Raw genomic sequence first — 18,288 nt, 5'->3', positions numbered from 1 at the left:
CTTTGAAGCTAGGACATATTCTAGTGTTTGCATTAGTGTAATTCACTGTCTGTTCTTTTCTCATAAAAGGTTAGCAGCAGAGATTGCGCTGCCCTCGAATTATCTGTGACATGTCACACTTAAATACTGATGTTTGAGTCTACTGTAGTTTAAGATACAATGTTCATGTCTCTACTTTAAAAATAGTGACATTAAAATTACAGGTTACTTAATTAATTCACTACTTCCCAATGTTATAATGTCAACTTAATAATCAAATTAAAAAATGTTTTTGCATTATTGGTTCATCTGTCCCCACACAGGGTTCACACATCCCTTTAAAGTCTGAAGCTCAGTTCAGTGGTTCTTGATGCTTTTGCAGAGTTATGCAAACTGTGGCCACAGTGAATGTCAGACTTTTGGTGTCTCCCTAAGAGATCTCGGTACTCCTCATTTCCCACAAACCCCTGGATCTTCATCCCTAGGCTACCATCAGCCTTATTGTTCGTTCTCTCCCTCTCCCCCTCTCTCTCTCTCTCTCTCTCTCTCTCTCTCTCTCTCTCTCTCTCTCTCTCTCTCTCTCTCGTATGTGTATGCATGTCTGTGACCAGAGACCATGGCACTATGTATTCTGGTCTAGCACTCTGCCTTGACACAGGCTCAGCTAGATTGGCTGTCAGTGAGCTGGGAACAGCCTATCTTTATCCCTGCATTCATACATTCATGGCTGCGTCTTCATTTTTATGTGGCTCCTGGAGATTCCAGTTCTGATCCCCAGGCTTTCACTGCAAGTGATCTTATCTTCCTAGCCCTTGTTTTGTCTCTTAATTCATTTATCCTGAACTGTAGAAGCAGTCTTTGGTGCCAAGTTTTCTTTGATTTAGCAGGTTGATTCACACTGCAGTATTTTACCACCTTCCTTTCCTCCTCCTTGCCTGTCTCTTCCTTCTTGCTCTCCTTGGGGCGGGGGGGTGGAGGGGTTGTGATGTGCATCTAGCCCAAGCCTGGATGCACCCCCTACGATGAACTGTAGTCCCAGTTCTGTCCAGTAGTATTCCGCTGTGCAGCTTCATTACTATCTGTCACCACCATGCATAGACAGACATTAGATCGTTTCCACTGTGAACATCTGTGTGCTGATCGTTATGTAGATACACATTTTTATTTCTCTTAGGCACATACCTTGGAGTCTTGGAGTAGGATTGCTAGACTGTACAGTCTCCCAGTTTAGCCTTTTTGAGGACCGCAGGGCTGTTCTGTTCAAGTGGCTGTGCTGTTCTGCATTTCTGTCAGCAGTACATGAGTCTCAGTTTCTTCACACCCTTGCCAACAAACGCTTCATTGTGGGGCCTCCGCCACGCATGTGAGGTGACAGTTCATTATTTGGAGTTTTCATTTCTCTCTTGGCTAGTGATGTTGAGCGCCTTCTCATTAAACACTATAAATCTTGTCTGGAAAAATGTTTGCTCAGATTCTTTGCCAATTGTTTGATTTGATTGTCTTTATTGTTACTAAGTTGTGGGATTAAAGGCGTGCGCCACGACCGCCCAGCTCAAATCCCAAACAAGTTTTTATGCAGATACTCATCAGCATGATATAAATAATTAAGAAAAAACAGAAACCCAGCCTTCCAAGTGTCTAAAATTTTTAATTTAGAAAATTAATATCGGTAAATACCTTCTACAGCTGGTTTCTGAAGAAGCAATTTAATTATTGAGAGTGTCCTAATACCGAATCTCCCAGGAGCAAACTACTCAGTGTTGTCCTTCTGGTTGGGTGCCTTAGCCTTGAATGGCTGAGCCATCTTTCCAGCCCAGAACTGTGTCTTACACAGCAGTGAAGAAGATAAGTTATCTACCAAAATGTCTAATAAGGAACCTGTACCCAGAATATATACAGACTTCCCGCACTCGGGGTGGCAGAGGTAGGTGGATCTCTGTGAATTCAAGGCCAGCCTGGACTAGTTCCAGGACAAGAGCTAGTTCCAGGACAGGCTCCAAAAGCTACAGAGAAACCCTGTCTCGAACAAACAAAAAAAGAAGTATTGAAATTTGACTGTAGATACAGTTTGTAGTACAGAAGAATTAAATATTCAAAGCTCCAGGACGTCACTCAGTGCAATACAAATAATTAAACGTTTAATTATTTACTGTGTGTGTGTATGAGAGAGAGGTGCACGATGATATACGTGTAGAGGTCAGAGATAACTTTGGGAGTTGGGTCTCTCCTTTTAACATCTGGATTGAACTCAAATTGCCAAGCTTGGTGGCAAGTACCTCTATCCCCCGAGTCATCTCAGCAGTCCCGAGTGTAATGAAAATATTAGTAGTATTATAATTGAACTTGATTTAAAAATTTAAATACTTTAAAAATTGCTGAACTCTGTCTTTCACATGCAACAATGTGGTTAATATATATGCCAGAATGGTTACTACTTTACAATAGAGACAGTCCAGAACTGTGTTCCTGTAAGCTCGTGGTCATGACTCACAGCTACCATTATGTGTTCTTCTAAAAAAATGTTAAACTTTAGTATTCTTAATTCCAGGTTTTTTGTTAGGTTTTGAATTAACATACTGATTTCACATATGATGTTAATTAAATGCCCACAGGAAAGGGTTTTCAGAAGATGGAAAGCATTTGATATGCATCCTGCTGGATAGATGGAGAGGTTTGCTTTCCAATATAAAACATCCCCAAGAATGTACATGTAGGATACAAACACATATATGTAAAATACAAACATTCTATGAAAAGCTTTCCAATTGGAAGGGTAGTCAGGGTGTGTCTGTCCTGGGAATACCAGCATTTTAGATGTGTTCAGTCTCTGTTGTGGAGACTGTCCTGGGTCTCTACCCGCTGGATGCAAGCAGCACCTCCTCCCAAGCACTCTCACAGCCAAAATGTGTCTCTGGACATCACCATGAGCCCCCTGGGTCCTGAGCTCCCTTACCTGAGAGTTGTTCTGTCAAGGGATTGCTAAGTATATGCACCAAAGAAGTTTTGACAAGAATAAACTTGACCAGTTTTGATGTTTCCTCCCTCATTACTGAACCCAGGCACTAAATATCTACCTAGGAGGCCAGAAAGGAGCGGGGAGAAAAGCAGGGATTAAAACAATTAAAATTCACTTGTGTACACGAACAGCTCAGTCACTAGCCCAGTGCTGAGGCTGCAGTAAGCGTGTGCGTGCGTGCGTGCGTGTGTGCGTGTGTGTGTGTGTGTATGCATGTACGTGTATGCATATTAGGTGCTTGAATGCCTGAGTGGTGGCTCTTATATGGAACTTTTTATTTGTTCATATTGCAAGGACTTGGAGCTTCCTTTTTTGTTCTGTCTGAAGGTAGATTAGGTTTCTATGAAATTAGCATCTTTTGAAAGCTTCCTGTAAGTGGCCAGAATGTACAGACTGTTCCCACAATGTTCAAGGACCACGTCAGACTGCTTAAGAGGCTGTTGCATAAAGATTCAGTCACTAGCCAGAATGGTAAGCTCCCTGGGTTTGTTGTTTTTGGTTGCTGCTGTTCATTTATTTTTAATGGCTTACATACTACTTTATAGCAGTTTTTTTCTAATTGCGACGTGTCTTTGAGGGCTTCTTTGTGTGTCTCACACATTTTTTATCCCCCTCCCCCCAACACATACACACACACACACACACACACACACACACGTTCCAGTTGAAAGTGAAGAGACTCCCACAGAGGACTAGAGAACATTTTCCCAGTGTTTGGTTTTGTAGTGCTTAGAGGTTCACTGTCAGCATTCCACACATTACAGAAATACAAAATGTCCGTGGAGGAAAAGGCTTCAGTTCCGGGGAGGACGGCAGGGGTGCTTGCACCTGGCTGGCTTACACCTTCCGGATTGAAGAGTGGTGATGTCCCCCTGACCAGCTCATCTGACCATCTTCCACTGGACACAAAGTGTAAATTAGAGCTCCTTGGCTTGTGCCGTGAATTTGCGTCTGTCCTAAAGTGACTTGCGATTTGGGTTTGTCTACGTGTGTGGTGTTACGTGTGTGGTGTGTATGTTGCCGCTTCACATGTGTGTGGTTGGGATGCACATTCAGGCAAGTGTATTGACACCAGGTATCTTCCTCCATTTCTTTGTTTGCCTTCGTTCACCAAGTCAGAATCAAGTCTCCATTTGTGGTCATTCTAGTTAGCAAGTTCTCCCCCAACCCTCTCTGCTTGGAGTTACAGTTGATCTCCTAACTGTCCCGCCTTTATGTCACCCCCGTTCCTCACCATCTCCCCAACTCTCTTGCCCAATTTCCCCTTCCTTAGCCCCTTTTTATCTTCCCTCTTCTTTTCCTCTCCTCCCCCTTCTCCCTCCTCCCCCTCCTCCCTCATGCCCTTCTTTCCTTGTCCTCCTTCTCCCTCATCCCCCTTCATCCTCCCTCTCTCTCATCCCCCTTCTCCCTCATTCTCCCTCCCCCATTTTTCTCTTTATGTTGTAAATTAGAAGTTACTGGAAGCCGGAGTGATTTTTTTTTTTATGGTGTTTTTGAGACAGTGTTTCTCTGTAGCTTTGGAGCCTGTCCTGGAACTAGCTCTTGTAGATCAGGCTGGCCTCGAATTCATAGAGATCCGCCTGCCTCTGCCTCCCAAGTGCTGGGATTAAAGGCATGCGCCACCACTGCCTGCCCAGAGTGTTCTTGTTATCAGTCTGGGATGCACTGAAGGCACATGTAAGTTGGACTTGGAGATGTTTGTTAGCCCGAATGCTCCTTTCAGTTTTGCACACTGGGTACAGGGCTAATCTCTCCCGAAGAGCGTCTGCATGGTGGTTTCCTCTGATCTGAGCCCTCTCACCACAATCAGTCTCACTTCTGATAGGCTCGGCTCAGCTCAGCCGGTTCCACTTCTGGGCCTGGCTGTTGCCCTGAGGTGGACTTGCTGGGCAGCCAGCTGGAGTCTGAAGGTCTATCCTGAGGGTAGAGCAATGAGGGTGAAAGGAGAGAGAGGGCCTAGGGAAGATGCTGGGTGTTTGGAGTCAGGTAGCTGATAGGGAGAGATTAGGGTGGCCTGGAGCAGCGAAGATGACAGCATTTGGAGAGAGCCATGTCCAGGGTCCTAGAAGGTGGCAGTGCAGGCACCAGCAGGAGGGACTCAGGGTGTTGTTATGACTGTAAGGCTGATAATCTACTGGGAGATAGCCCTTGGTGGCCTTAGCTGTGTGGAATTATGCATATACACAACATAAAAAACGGAACTGGTGAAAAGGTCTAGAAGAAAAGACTCTCTGATCAAAGGAGTGTAGTGTAGACTTGGATTCTTTAGTAACATAAGGAGTGGAGAAAAACTGGGCTACTTATGCTAATGCACAGGCAAACAGAACTGCTCAAATGAGAAGGGACCTGGTGGTGCTGAGGGGAAAGAGGTCATCTGTTAGAGCTATGCAACTTAAGACTTAAGTTCTTCAAAAGTTTGAAATGGTCACCGCATTTGTATTGTTATTACAGCATTTTGTACAGTTGTAACTCATTCTGAGAATAGTGTTGCTTATAGCCCAGCTGGGTGGTGGCTACGTACGTGTATAATGGTTTCTGTTTGGGTTGCAGTTTGTTCGGTCCTGGCCAGACAAGCGTTCTACTACTGAGTTATGTCCCCGGCATCCCCTTAGAAGTTTATTGTATTAGAATTTAAGATAAAAGTCAGAGACAAAGCGGAGCTTTTAAGAAGGCGAACTGAAGAAAGCTTTTAAGTAGTGCTGAGCCCCTGACATTCCAGAACAGTGCATCGGATGCTCTAGAAGCAGTGTTGTGGATGATAACAGCGACAAATCCAGCCGGCTCTCTGCTCTCTAGTCTCCATAGCCTACTCGACTTGAGCTCCTGGACCCAGGCCCTGGCAGCCGTGTGTGCTGATGTTGCTTTTCTCTTGATGTGACATTCACGTGGCAGAATGCATCCGTGTACTCATTGCCTTTACATAATCCCCAGACATTTTCATTACCTGAGAAAAGCCTGGGGCTCCTCGAGCAGCGCCCCACTTCCATTTTCCTTGCTGTGTTAACTGTATCCTGATAAAAAGCAACCGGGAGGGAAGGAGTTGTTTCCCTGGCCTGCAGTCCTGTGGTGGGGAAGTCGGGACAGCGGTGCAGAGCACTGCATCCCCCTCAAGAGCAGGGAGGATAAACGTGTGACCCTTGCTCGCTTCCTTAGTCCCAGCCAGCTTTCTCTGCTCACAACAGTTGACAGCTCAGGGTCCCGCCTCTGAAAAGGTGCTGCCTCATTCACGGTGGGTCTTGCCAGTCATCAGTCAGGACAGTCTGTTCTAGACAAGTCCTTGATTGAGAGTGCCTTTTTAGGTGATTCTAGGTGGTGGCAAATTGACATTTAAAACAATGGGCAATTATGTTTATATCCTCACTCCCCCACACTTCTGAACCCTGGCAACTTGTAGTCTGTGTTCTGTCTGTGGGTGTTCCTTGTCCCCTGTTTAAATTTAAACCAGACCTGTGTACAGAATATGCTGTGGCCACAAGGAAAGAGTTGGGCTTTGGAGGACCTGGTAGTACCAAGGCTCAGCCATTTTATATAGAATTTGTTGCTTTAGCTGGGCGGTGGTGGCATACGCCTTTGATCCTAGCACTTAGGAGGCAGAGGCAAGCTGATCTCCGTGAGTTTGAGACCAGCTTGGTCTACAGAGTGAGTTCCGGGACAGGCTCCAAAGCTACACAGAAAAACTCTTATCTTGAAACAAACAAGCAACAGCAACAAGAGAATTTGTTGCTTTAGTCTCATTTCAGAGGCGCTGTGGTTATTAATGGTGTCTCTATGCTGTGTGCCTGTTGTTTCTCGACGACCCCAAAACTATATACTTGATGGTTAGCCATAGCAATCAGAACTTCATGTGTTATTACCTGAGATCACATTTGTGCCTTTTTACATCAAAACTGATGTTTTTTGGGACTGGCGCTCGCTCACACTGTAGAATGCTACTTAACCTTTAACCTACTTAACCAGGCGCCTGCCAGTCATGCGCTGCCCTCCCCAGGTGAGAGAGCCAGCGTGAATTGTTCCTGGTTGACAAACACTGACTGAATTCTTCCCTCTTGAGGCGCTGACTTTTTTCTTTGAGTACAAATGTGAGTGATGTTGAGAGAGATAGTCATGAGAAGGTGATGACGGACCATTGCTTCATGTGAGTGATGTTGAGAGAGATAGTCATCAGAAGGTGATGACGGACCATTGCTTCATGGCCCCACAGACTGAGTTGCTGTTTTCTTAAACAATCTCTAAATTGTTCCTATCCTTAAAAAAATAGTTTTAAATTTTGAATTTTTGGCAGCTCTTTACTACTTGGCTTTGTAAAGCTCTTTCCGAGCTGACTCTGCTGTGCTGAAGGAATTCAACCCGATTGCCTAACAGGAAGTAATTCCATGGGAAAAGTAAATACAGAATTTGAGCATTGAAAGTATTTTAAAGTAAAGTGAATAAAGCGTTCATTAGTTGAGGGAAACGGGAGAATTATTTTCCACAAGCTTCCCTTCTTCAGTATAAAAATTCTGGGTGTCTAGCTTCTCGCATTCCCACCTTAACTTCCCGGATAGTTAAGATCCTCCCCTTCTGTGCTTCCAGCTGGTTTTCCAGATATAAACAGTTCTTCCATGAGTGTGGAAAACTTGTTGTTTGTCCCGGACCGAAAGAATTCCATTTGGACAGGGCCATTTGATGTGATGTGGTACTTTCTTAGAAATGTGGGTTCTGGGGCTGGAGAGATGGCTCAGTGGTTAAGATTGGGCCTCTTGCTGAGGACCCACCTTTGGTTCCTTACAGCCACGTTGGCTGTCTTACCCAACCTGTAACTCCAGCTCCAGGTGATCTAATGCCATCTTCTGGCCTCCATAGGCCTTGCTCTCGTGTGTACAAACCTGCACACAGGTGTACACTTAGACTGAAAATACAAAACAAAGCCCTTTGAAGCATAAGTATTACACCTTGCTCTTCTTAGATGCTGTTCTTGGCATTACAGTTCTTATCGTAGGTCCCTTGAAGATTTGAAAGGATGGCTGTGAAGAAGGATTTTTCTGCTGGGGAGTAGCCCTCTAGCTAGTGTGTTGTTTTCTGGATAGCTAATGGAATAGTTGGGAACAGACCTTGGAGGAAGCAAACCAAATGAGGAATTTACTGTACTGTTCATCATTAGACATTTTCTCTTTCTTACTTTTGAGAAATGATGCCTCCACTGGTTTTTTACTGGGTGTCAAATATTGAGTAAGGTGATGGGAAAAAGGAAACTCCCCAAAATACATCTTGCGGAGCCATCTCTGCAGAGTCAGATACAGTGCTGGGAAACTGTGCCTATTGTATGAAAGATGAGATAAAGGCTACCCCTGGGTGTAAATCTGTAGATTTAAATCTTTCTTACGTGTTGAAAGAGAGAGAAATGGTAACATGATTTCTTCTAAGAGCAGGTGACTGAGCTGCCCTTCCTCATGCAGTATGTTCTTCTTACTGTTTCTTTTTAGGGACTATGTTAGGAGTGAACTGGAGTCAGCCTATGAAGGACCAATGTACTTAGAACCTCTCTCCCTGAATCGCTTTACCACCGCCTTAATAGGTAAGTATTGTTAAGAGTTAAAGGTATAGGTAGGGATTGATTGGTTTCACCATGAGAAAATATTGATTGACAGTCATTAAAACATAATTTAAAAATTCAAGTTTGTTTATTGCTCTCCCGATAAAGCTTACTGTTTTGTTTGGGGTTTTCGTTTGTTTGTATTTAGGGAATTTTTGCTGTGTCTTGCTGTGTAACCCAGGGGGCTTTAAACTTACCCTTCCACTGCCCTCAGTCAGACTTCTCTCTCCTCTCCCCTCAGACTCTGGCCTGTAGCCTCCCTGATGCTCTTTCCCCAGGGGAAGTGGGGCCACATCCCACTTTGACTGGATCTTTGTACTTTGACTTTCTCTTCCCCCTCCCTTCCTTTTCTACTCCCTTTCTTTTTTTTTGTTTCTTTGAGACTGGGTTTCTCTGTGTATCTCAGGCTGTCCTGGAACTCACTCTGTAGACCAGGCTCGAACTCACAGAGATCCACTTGCCTCTGTCTCCCTGAGTGCTGGGATTAAAGGTGTGTGCCAGCACCGCCCGGCTTCCTACCTTCTTTCTTCCCCTCCTTTCTTCACTCCCTTCCTTTCCCCAACCCCAACTTATTTCTGAGGACACCTCATATGAATCAGACTGACTTTGAACTCATCATGTAGCCAAGAATGACTTTGAACTGCTGCTTCCCCTCCTGAGGGCTGGTGTTTTCTGCAGTGCTGGGAATTGAACCCAGGGATTTATATGTGCTTATGTTAGAAACAAAGAATAATTGTGTTGCACAAAGGAACAAAATAAAAGAAGCTGGACAAGCAGTTCTTTTTGTAAAAAGGGTGGGACAGGAGCCAGACCTGGCTAGCAAGCATGAGCACGCTGGGACAGAAAGTCCACCTGGATTTTATTCTAACTCAGGTGGTGACTGTCTTCTCCCCACTGGCTGGGAGCTGCTGACCCATCGCTAGCCTTGGAAATTGACTAGTTTTAAAAGGCTCAGTGCAATGGAAGTGTTACAAGGGTGAGGGTCACGAGTCAGTGTTTCAAGTTATGGGAATGCCATCAGGCCCTTTCAGTAAACAAAAATTTTATCATGTGGAGAGATCAAAAGGTTAGGATAATAGATAGGAAATTCCTGGAATTTGGGGCCTTATTGGGCAAACTACTTTTATAGAAAACAAAACCCTTCACCCCTCACGCTAGCAGTCGGGCGCTCTACCAACCAAGCTACTCTCAGCCCACCTTTCCTCTCTCAGCCTACACACACACTTCCCTCCTTCTTCCCACCTCCTTCCTCCCACTTCCTCCCTCCCTCCTTATCTTCCTGACCCTTCCTGTCTTTCCCCTCCCTTTTTTTCACTTCCTTCCTTCCTCCCCCCTTTCCTTCCTCCCTTCACCCCCCTTCCTTTCTCCATCTATTTCACGCCCGTGCACACATGTGTATTGTGCTTTCTTTCATGCCTCGGTGTGTGTGTGAACATTAGGGGACAGCTTGCAGGAGTTGGTTTCTCTTTCTGTGATGTGGGTCCTGAGAATCCCATAGCCTTTCTTATTTTTTGTGTTTATAATCATATCAAAAATAGTTCAGAGACTTGTGGTTCTTAAAGGGTTTTTAAAATATCTAGGAAGATTAATTTTTAAACAGCTAGTCATTACTTTGAAAGGCTAAAGTGAGTTAGGTAATGTCTCAGATTTACTTAAGGCTGTTGAAAGTGAGCATCCTATGGTCAGAAATAAGTCCTGTACTTGATTGAAGCACAGTGTTAAAAATAGAAAGTCCTGGCTTAAAAGCAAACAGATACAGTACAAAGTGAGCCACCTGCCCCTGGCAGGCTGGAGACCCCAGACAGGAAGTGAGGGGACCGTCCCTAGCTCCGCCTCCAGAGACAGCCTTAAAGAGAAGGAAAATGTCCTGAAAGCAGCTCTCATCTGAAATGCTCGCCCAGACCTTCCTACAGAGAAGACTTAGGGATCAACTACGAGGGCTTCTGAGATGCTCGCCCAGACCTTTATACAAAGAAGACTCCGGTGGATCAGGAGGGATCCTGTGTCTGGGGACTGGTCGAGGCCGTACAGATGAGAGCTGTGTTGTCCAGAACTCAGCCACATGTGGCTGTCACACACTTGAAATACCACTCTTCCACATTATAATGTGTAGAATGTGCAGAATACATGCTCAAGTTTTACTTTGTGCAAAAGGGTATAAAATGCCTTTTAGTCTCCCTTACATGCTGATAAGACTTGGTATATTTGGTTTTATAAAGTGCACTGTTCCTTGGTTTTACCTCCTTTGCTTTTTGAAATGAGACTCATGGGAAAAGAGACTCCTTTTGGAAAAGCTCTGGAGAGGAGCTCTGTATGTAGCTTTTCTCCTCCTTCTGACGTGATGTCCAGGGATATGGGTGGGCCTGTTGAGCTTTTGAGAGTGGAGTGAAAATTTCTTGCAGGACTTCCCCTGCATCTTCTGAAATGTGAAGGTGGAGAATGAAGCCTAGGAAAGGGTGTCGAAAACCTGTACAGGATTTTTTCTTGAACTTGAGATTCTCAATGTTGAAATTGACCAGTGGCTCATCTTTATCAGGCAGCAGGGGTGCTTGAGGGGGCTCCCAGAGTGGGGGCCATCTTTGAGGCACACATATTTGCCCCTAGGAGGAAGACCAGCTTGGCTTGTCCAGTCCAAAGGGCACCAAAACAACATCATGAGTTCAGCCAAGCAGGAATTGACCCACTTCCCCCACCAGCCTGCTGAGTCAAGGGGGAGGGAGAAGTCACCACCGTTCTCCTTGCTCTGCCAATCCTAGGTTATCTGTCTTAGCAAAGGAGGGGAGGCCTCAGAAGTGCTGCCCCCTTCTTTATCACCCCTCCTTACCCCACTTTCTCATCTTCTTACCCCATCTTTTACTCTTCTCCTCTTCTTCCTTTTTCTGTTTCGTTTGTTTGGTTATTTGAAGCAGACTGTAGTCTGATCCAGGCTGCCTTGGCTGCCTTATAGTCTTAGTATTGGTAGCTTAACTAAGGTTGATAAGGGAATAAAATGATGTCCCTGATATTAAAGAGTATTTTTCTTCTCACATTGGTTTTAAAGTAAATTCCCACTCCTGTTTCAGTAATAATAAGCTTTTGGGTTGGAGATGTAGCTCTGTGGTAGAACTCCATTCCCAGCACGGCAAAAAAAAAAAAAAAAGAACTAACAAATATACATAAAAGCAGTAGTGGTGTGCTGTTAAAGAGAAACAAATCCTTTAAATGTGACATGATTTCATAGAGGCTGCAACCTTCCTGGAGTTACTTCTAATTGTGGAGCCCAGGATCTGTAGAGTTCAGTACAAGGTGACTTTGCTCTACTCAGCCTTACCCATCGGAGTAGGCATCTCACAGGGCAAACAGTTCATCCCTGGAGCTTCAGGGGGTTCCCACTGTGACTTCCTCACAGAAGCAGGGTAAATAGTCTCAAAGAGAAAATGCCTTCTGAGTCAGGATCTCTCAGAGAAGATAGGAGAAGTATCTCCAGGGCTCTGCCTGTGCTGGCCTGGACATAGGGGAACTTCAGAGCTGGGGGTGAGGGGAAGTGTGCTTCATGCTGATCAGGGAGATGGAGGCTTCACAAAGCTGAGCACCCTGAAGACAAATGGTGAAGTTGTCTCATCGCTGCCACCAAAGCACTTCCTCCCAGTCTTTGTTTTTCTGCTTTCACTTTGTGACTTCATGCTTTAGTAAAGGAAACCCTGTATTTCCACCATCAGACAGGCTAATTTTATGATGAGGAGGAACTTCCTCCTGCATCCTCTCTCAGTTCCTGCTGCCCCTCCTTCCCTTCCCTGCTGTGTGCTCTGCCTGCTGAAGTCCAGCTTCTCCGCTGCTGTTCTCCTTTTCTGCCTGCCCTCTTTGTATCTCCTCATCCTTGCTTTTGTTTTACTCTCTGATTTATCAGCTCTGTCTCTAACATGTTTTGTATTTTAAGTTTTTGTTCTGTGTTCTTCCTATATGAGATGTTTTGTTGGCTGTTTCCCTTATTATTTTTTTTCGCGTGTTGCTCAGATGCATCATCCATCTTTTTGGAGGAAGGCTTGGTTCTAAAGGTTTATCTGAAGGTGTCTGTCAAAGTCCCTAATGTTTTACCCCTACCAGACTTCTAGCGTACACCCATAGTCCTAGAGCAGCTGGGGAAATGGAGGCCAGCCTGGATGGCAGTGAGATTGTCTGATTCACCTTGAGCATATAACCTAAGCAAATATTAGGAAACATGTCCAATTTTAAGTTGCTCATTATATCATAAAAGTGCAAGGCTATCAGAAATGTGTGTATGCTTGTTCATGCAAGTACTGTATAATTATTTGATTCTGAAAAAAGGCTAATTGCTAATGTCTTGTTAAATACATTCAACATAATGTACCTCACAAATAATAACAATAACTGCAGTAGTGTAGACTGTACACTAATCATTATATAAAATAGTGTTGTATAATCAGGGTCGGGAGAGGTGATGGTTCAGTGGTTAAGAACACCTGCTGCTCTTGCAGAGGACCCAGGTTCAATTCCCAGCACCCACATCTTGCTGTTTACTATTGTCTTTAGGTACAGATCCAGTGGTAGGGGTTCTGACTCCCTTTTCTGGCCCTCTCAGGCACACACATGTATGTTCACATGCAGACACATGCATTACACATAAATAATAAAGTATAATAAAAAATATTTTTAAAACAGAACCTCCCAAATATTAGTATCTACTCATGTACAGAATAAATCTGCATGGGCAATGAATGAGTGACGCGAACAGCTGTCACACAGTGGGCTTCACATTGACCTTGTGTGTGTGGCTGGGGAGCAGAAGAGACCCAAGATCCTCACCCTGTGTCTCTGCACTTCTCTCTGTCCCGATTGAGGTGAACTTCAGCCCTCTCTGAGGACAATCGGTGCAGACTTTTCAGCCTTCACTCTTAGGATTGAGTCACTGGGAGGCTTATGTGGTTCAGTTAGAGATTAGGAGCCTCAGAACAGATGGTGTCTTGGCACAGTCCGGTGATGGGCAGGCAGCCTTCATCTCCGGCTTTGTGTATAGTGCAGAATACTCAATATTGAATTACCTTTGAAAAAGAAGCAGCATGAAAAGCAGTGGCTGAATTATTGTGACTTTGAAATAGACACTTAAAAATGCTTTTTCTTTCCCTGCGGTGGTGGCACACCCCTTTAATCTCAGCACTCACGAGGCAGAGGTAGGTTGATCTCTGAGTTCAAGGCCAGCCAGGGCTATACAGAAGAACCCTGTTTCAAATAACCAAAAGAAAAAAAGTTTTCCTCTGTTGCCCAGGCCATCACAGATGTTACCAAGAACTATAGAAAGTTGGTTTCTTTTTTTTCCCAAAAAAAATTAGCCTTAGGAAATAAGCACTCAAAACTCACAGGATGTTCAAGTATGTGATTACATCCAGATGAAATAGAATCTGATTTAAAGTACTGTTCAAGACCTGGGCAACGGTGGCCCGTACCCTTAATCCCAACATTCAGGAGGTTGAGGTGGGTGGATCTCTGAATTCAAGGCTAGTCTGAAGGCCAGCCTGGTCTGCAGGTCGAGTTCCAGGACAGCCAAGGCTACACACAGAGAAACATGTTTGAAAAACAAAAACAACCACAAAAATATTTTTCAAAAACTACTCTTAACTTTTTTTTACACTTTCTCTTTCTGTGTGTGTGTGTGTGTGTGTGTGTGTGTGTGTGTGTGTGTGTGTGTGTGTGTGTGTGTGTGTGAGGCTGGGGAGGGAGAGAGGGGTCTGTGGGGCAGGGAGAGAGATTGGGGGTGTTGTCCATGGGCACATTGATGTCATAGGGCAGTTCTCTCTGGGTGTTCTCTCATTCCACCATGATGGTCCCTCCAACTTGGTCATCAAGCTAGACAGCAAGGCTGGCCTTACAGTACCGTCATCATCAATTGTTTCTGTCTGTGGATCCGAATGCTCAGGGTTAATGCCATCTGTCTTCCGTTTCAGGTCAGCTAGTGGTGTGTACCCTATGCTCCTGTGTCATGAAAACGAAGCAGATCTGGCTCTTTTCGGCGCACATGCTCCCTCTGCTGGCACGCCTCTGCCTCGTCCCTCTGGAGACCATCGTCATCATCAACAAATTCGCTATGATTTTTACAGGACTGGAAGTCTTGTATTTTCTAGGATCTAATCTTTTAGTACCATACAACCTCGCTAAGTCTGCATACAGGGAGTTAGTTCAGGTAAGAGTGCTGGGCACCTGCAGGTTGGTATGTTTCTGTATGGAGAATAGTTCATTTTCATGTAAGCTCTGGCCATGGTGACACTTCCTCACAGCTTAGAAGAAGCCCCTCTTCTCAGCCCTGTTAGGAGCATCCAGTTTGTCCTAGAAGTTCTTCTGTGGAGAGGTCAAGAAAAGAGCAACTCTGGGTGCTGAGTGTTTGAGTTCACACCCCAAGGCTGCTCTTGGATATCTAAACGACCTTGGCATTGTAACACTGTGTTTTCTTCATAGGGTAGCTGTGAGATTCAGATGAGCTCTGAGTGATATATATTGTCTTAGCTATTATATCAAAGATGACGAAAATAAGAAAAATCAAGTACTTGGCAGGCAGTCCTTGATTTTCCTTCTTTGTATACAGTTTCTTCCTTTTGTTTACCTGACCTTTTCAAACCGGGAAGCTAAGTGGGTTGGGATTGCAATGTGCTGGGTCTCATTTAGAAGTAGTGCCGGAACGAACTGCTCGTAGTTGTCTTTCTCCTCTTCCTTAGCTGTGCTCTGGGACTGGTGAGTCCCAGATTTGACATTAGAAGAGGAGGGCTTCTGTTTGATGTAACTGACGAGCAGTGTTGTAAATGAGCAGTGTTGATGTGCTTTCTCTTCCACCTCTTGCTGTGTGCAGGACTGTCTCATACAGAAACCCTCAGATGGGCCCGGTATCTACCCCTCTGGAGAGCTGTTCTGTGCTCTGCCAGCAGGTCTTTCTTTGAGTACTCGTCCCTAAGCCCTGGACCTTAGCTTCATCCTACCATCTTTCCTTATGCACCGTGATTAACCTGAGTGGCCTCCCAGAAGTAGAACTTTCAAAGAGAGATTTGCACACAGTGTAGAACTGTCTCGTGTGGGAGGTTGTGTTTGTATTCAGGATGAGAAGGGCGAGTTCAACTCAAGACCTGCATTTTTATCTTTAGATCATTGTGGCATGGAATAAGTTTAACATATAATAGATGGCGGCCATTTTATAAACATTTATGTACATCAAATATTTAATGGCCATAAGACAGGGTCTCTCTCTCTCAATGTCATGTTCACCCCACTGGTTGCCGTGTGGTTCTCAAGTCACTAGGGTAAGAGGGGTAAACATAAATTACAGGTTATGACTTGAGAATTACATAAGTAAGAAATGGAAAATGTCCAGGTGTTCTGTTCTTGAATGGAAAAGAGGCAGCCTACTGTCTACTTTTGACCATGACAGCTAGTTAAAGAGTTTGTTTAAATCTTATCTTTTCTGTTTTTTTGTTGGTTGGTTGGTTGGTTTGTATTGGTTTTTTTAAGATAGGTTGTATGTGTGTGTGTGTGTGTGTGTGTGTGTGTGTGTGTGTGTGTCTACACTGGAACTTGCTCTGTAGGTAAGACTAGCCTTGAACTCACAGAGATCCACCTGCCTCTGCCTCCCCAGTTTAAAGGATTAAAGGTATACACCACCATATATTTTCTAAATGGGAAAAATAGAAATTAATTTTGACTAGGTTGTAGAAAAAGCATTTGCTTTACTGATGAGAAATTTAAATTTAGAAAACTCACAATGTGAGACTGGAGCAATAACTCTGGTTAACAGAGCTTACCGCCCTCGCGAAAGACCTGGGTCCTGATCCGGCACCCTCATGGTGGCTCAGGGAATCTGATGCCTTCCTGTGGCCTCCGAGGGGACATGCATGTACATTGTACACAAATACTTAATGCAAGCTCACACACATCCACGTAAATTTTTTTTAAAAAAAAAATCTGAAAAAAATAAGTGCAAATGAGTGTATTTTAATATCATACCTCAAGCTCTTTATATTTTATTGAGACATGGAGAGATTCCTTTGGCTGCTGGGTTAAGGATTTGTAGGCCACCTGTCAGAATGCTACTTACTTACCTGGGTCTGGTGCCTGATTTAGGAGCTCTAGAAGCTGGATTATGTGTGTCATCTCAGATTTAATAATTGATAATTTATTCAATATTAATAATTCATGTTAGTGAGGTTTATGAGAGATGTTTACAAACTGAGGAACTGTGGGTTCTGAGGATAGTAGCTTTTGAAGGTATATCCTTTTCCTGGAGGCAATGCATTTGGCACACCAAATAAATTGAGAATGGTGCTTGATGAACGTGTGGGAGGAGCAGGAGGAGTCCGTTTGTTTGTGGGAAACGCATGCTGACAAGTTCTCTTCGCTCCTCCGTGAGGAGGACAGTGGAGATGAGGTACTCTGTTGCAAATGTAGCAGTCATGAGGAATCACTAAGCAATTTCTTTTTATAATTTTTTTATTTCTGGGTGGTGGCGGCACATGCCTTTATTAAACCTAGCACCCAGGAGGCAGAGGCAGGTGGGTCCCTATGAGTTTGAGGCCAGTTTGACCTACAGAACCGGTTCCAGGACAACCAAGGCTACACAAAGAAACCCTGTCTTGAAATACCAATAATTTTATTTTATGAGTGTTTGCCTATGTGTATGTTGTGCACCACCTGTTTGTGCTGTGCCCTTGGAGAGCAGAAGAGGGTGTCAGATCCTCAGAATTGGAGTTACACAGTTGTGAACTCGTGTGGTTCCAGGAATTGAACCTGGCTTCTCTGGAAGAGCAGCCAGTGCTTTTAACCTTGGAGCCATCTCTCCAGCCCCACCCCAACCCCCATTTCCTTAATCAATATGTTTTTGTGCTTATTCTGATTGTCTTGATTAGACATGAATGTCAAACAGGTGTCTTCAAAACCATTATGGAGGTCATTGTGCTGCGAATCCGACCTTCTCTCTGAACTACTGGGGCAGTGTACCATTGCCAGCCCGTGCACGCATCATGTGTGAATAGGAGTGGGAAATTCAGACATGCTAACTGTGCTGTGTACTGTGTATCCATCTGCCTTTGACAAAGTCTAGTGGGCGCAGTCCTGCAGAGAGAAGAGCTGGCTAATCTTGAAGTACTTGAGCTCTAAGGCAGCTTTGTCTCTCTCTTAGGTAGTGGAGGTGTACGGCCTCCTGGCCTTGGGAATGTCCCTGTGGAACCAGCTGGTTGTCCCCGTGCTTTTCATGGTCTTCTGGCTTGTTTTATTCGCTCTTCAGATCTACTCCTACTTCAGCACCCGAGATCAGCCTGCATCCCGAGAGAGGCTTCTCTTCCTTTTCCTGACAAGGTAATTCACCCTCGGAAGAGAGAACTTGGATCTGGGAAGTCAGGTGTGCGGGTCCGTCTTCTCAGTATCACGGGATTGTGTTTAATCATGATAGCTCTTCAGCTGTGGGGGCCCTGTGTGGCAGTGAAAGGCTATGTGGACTCACGTGTGGCGATGTGTTTGGCTGCCGTGGGGACCAGGGTTCAGCGAGGGATTTGTGAACATGTTACTAAAATGGTGGTCATGTTGAGCCTCTCAGACCTGCCACTGCTAAGCCCCTCCCTTCCCCTTTACCTTTCCAGCAACCTTGAGAGACAGGGACCTTTGTCACCATTTCCTCTTTACTGCGGGGAGATTCCAGAAGTCTCCCTGGTGACAAGAGGCACAGCTGCCGCTCAAGCCCTATCTCTGGGCT

At 44.7% G+C, this 18,288-nt stretch overlaps 1 protein-coding gene across 2 annotated transcripts in view; it reads left to right on the top strand.

Annotated features, from left to right (window-relative positions):
- Positions 1 to 18,288, top strand: part of Rnf145 (ring finger protein 145) — a 46,424-nt gene that overhangs the window by 16,670 nt on the left and 11,466 nt on the right. For both annotated transcript variants that reach the window (XM_075941285.1, XM_075992871.1), the window contains exons 4-6: positions 8,458 to 8,549; positions 14,507 to 14,742; positions 17,719 to 17,894. In XM_075941285.1, the coding sequence (XP_075797400.1) occupies positions 8,458 to 8,549; positions 14,507 to 14,742; positions 17,719 to 17,894 (504 nt within the window). The remainder of the gene's footprint in view (positions 1 to 8,457; positions 8,550 to 14,506; positions 14,743 to 17,718; positions 17,895 to 18,288) is intronic.

This window comes from Microtus pennsylvanicus, chromosome 11, assembly GCF_037038515.1.
Source record: "Microtus pennsylvanicus isolate mMicPen1 chromosome 11, mMicPen1.hap1, whole genome shotgun sequence".
In the NCBI taxonomy this organism is placed as follows: Eukaryota; Metazoa; Chordata; class Mammalia; order Rodentia; family Cricetidae; genus Microtus; species Microtus pennsylvanicus.
This window is presented reverse-complemented; position numbering and strand designations above follow the sequence as displayed.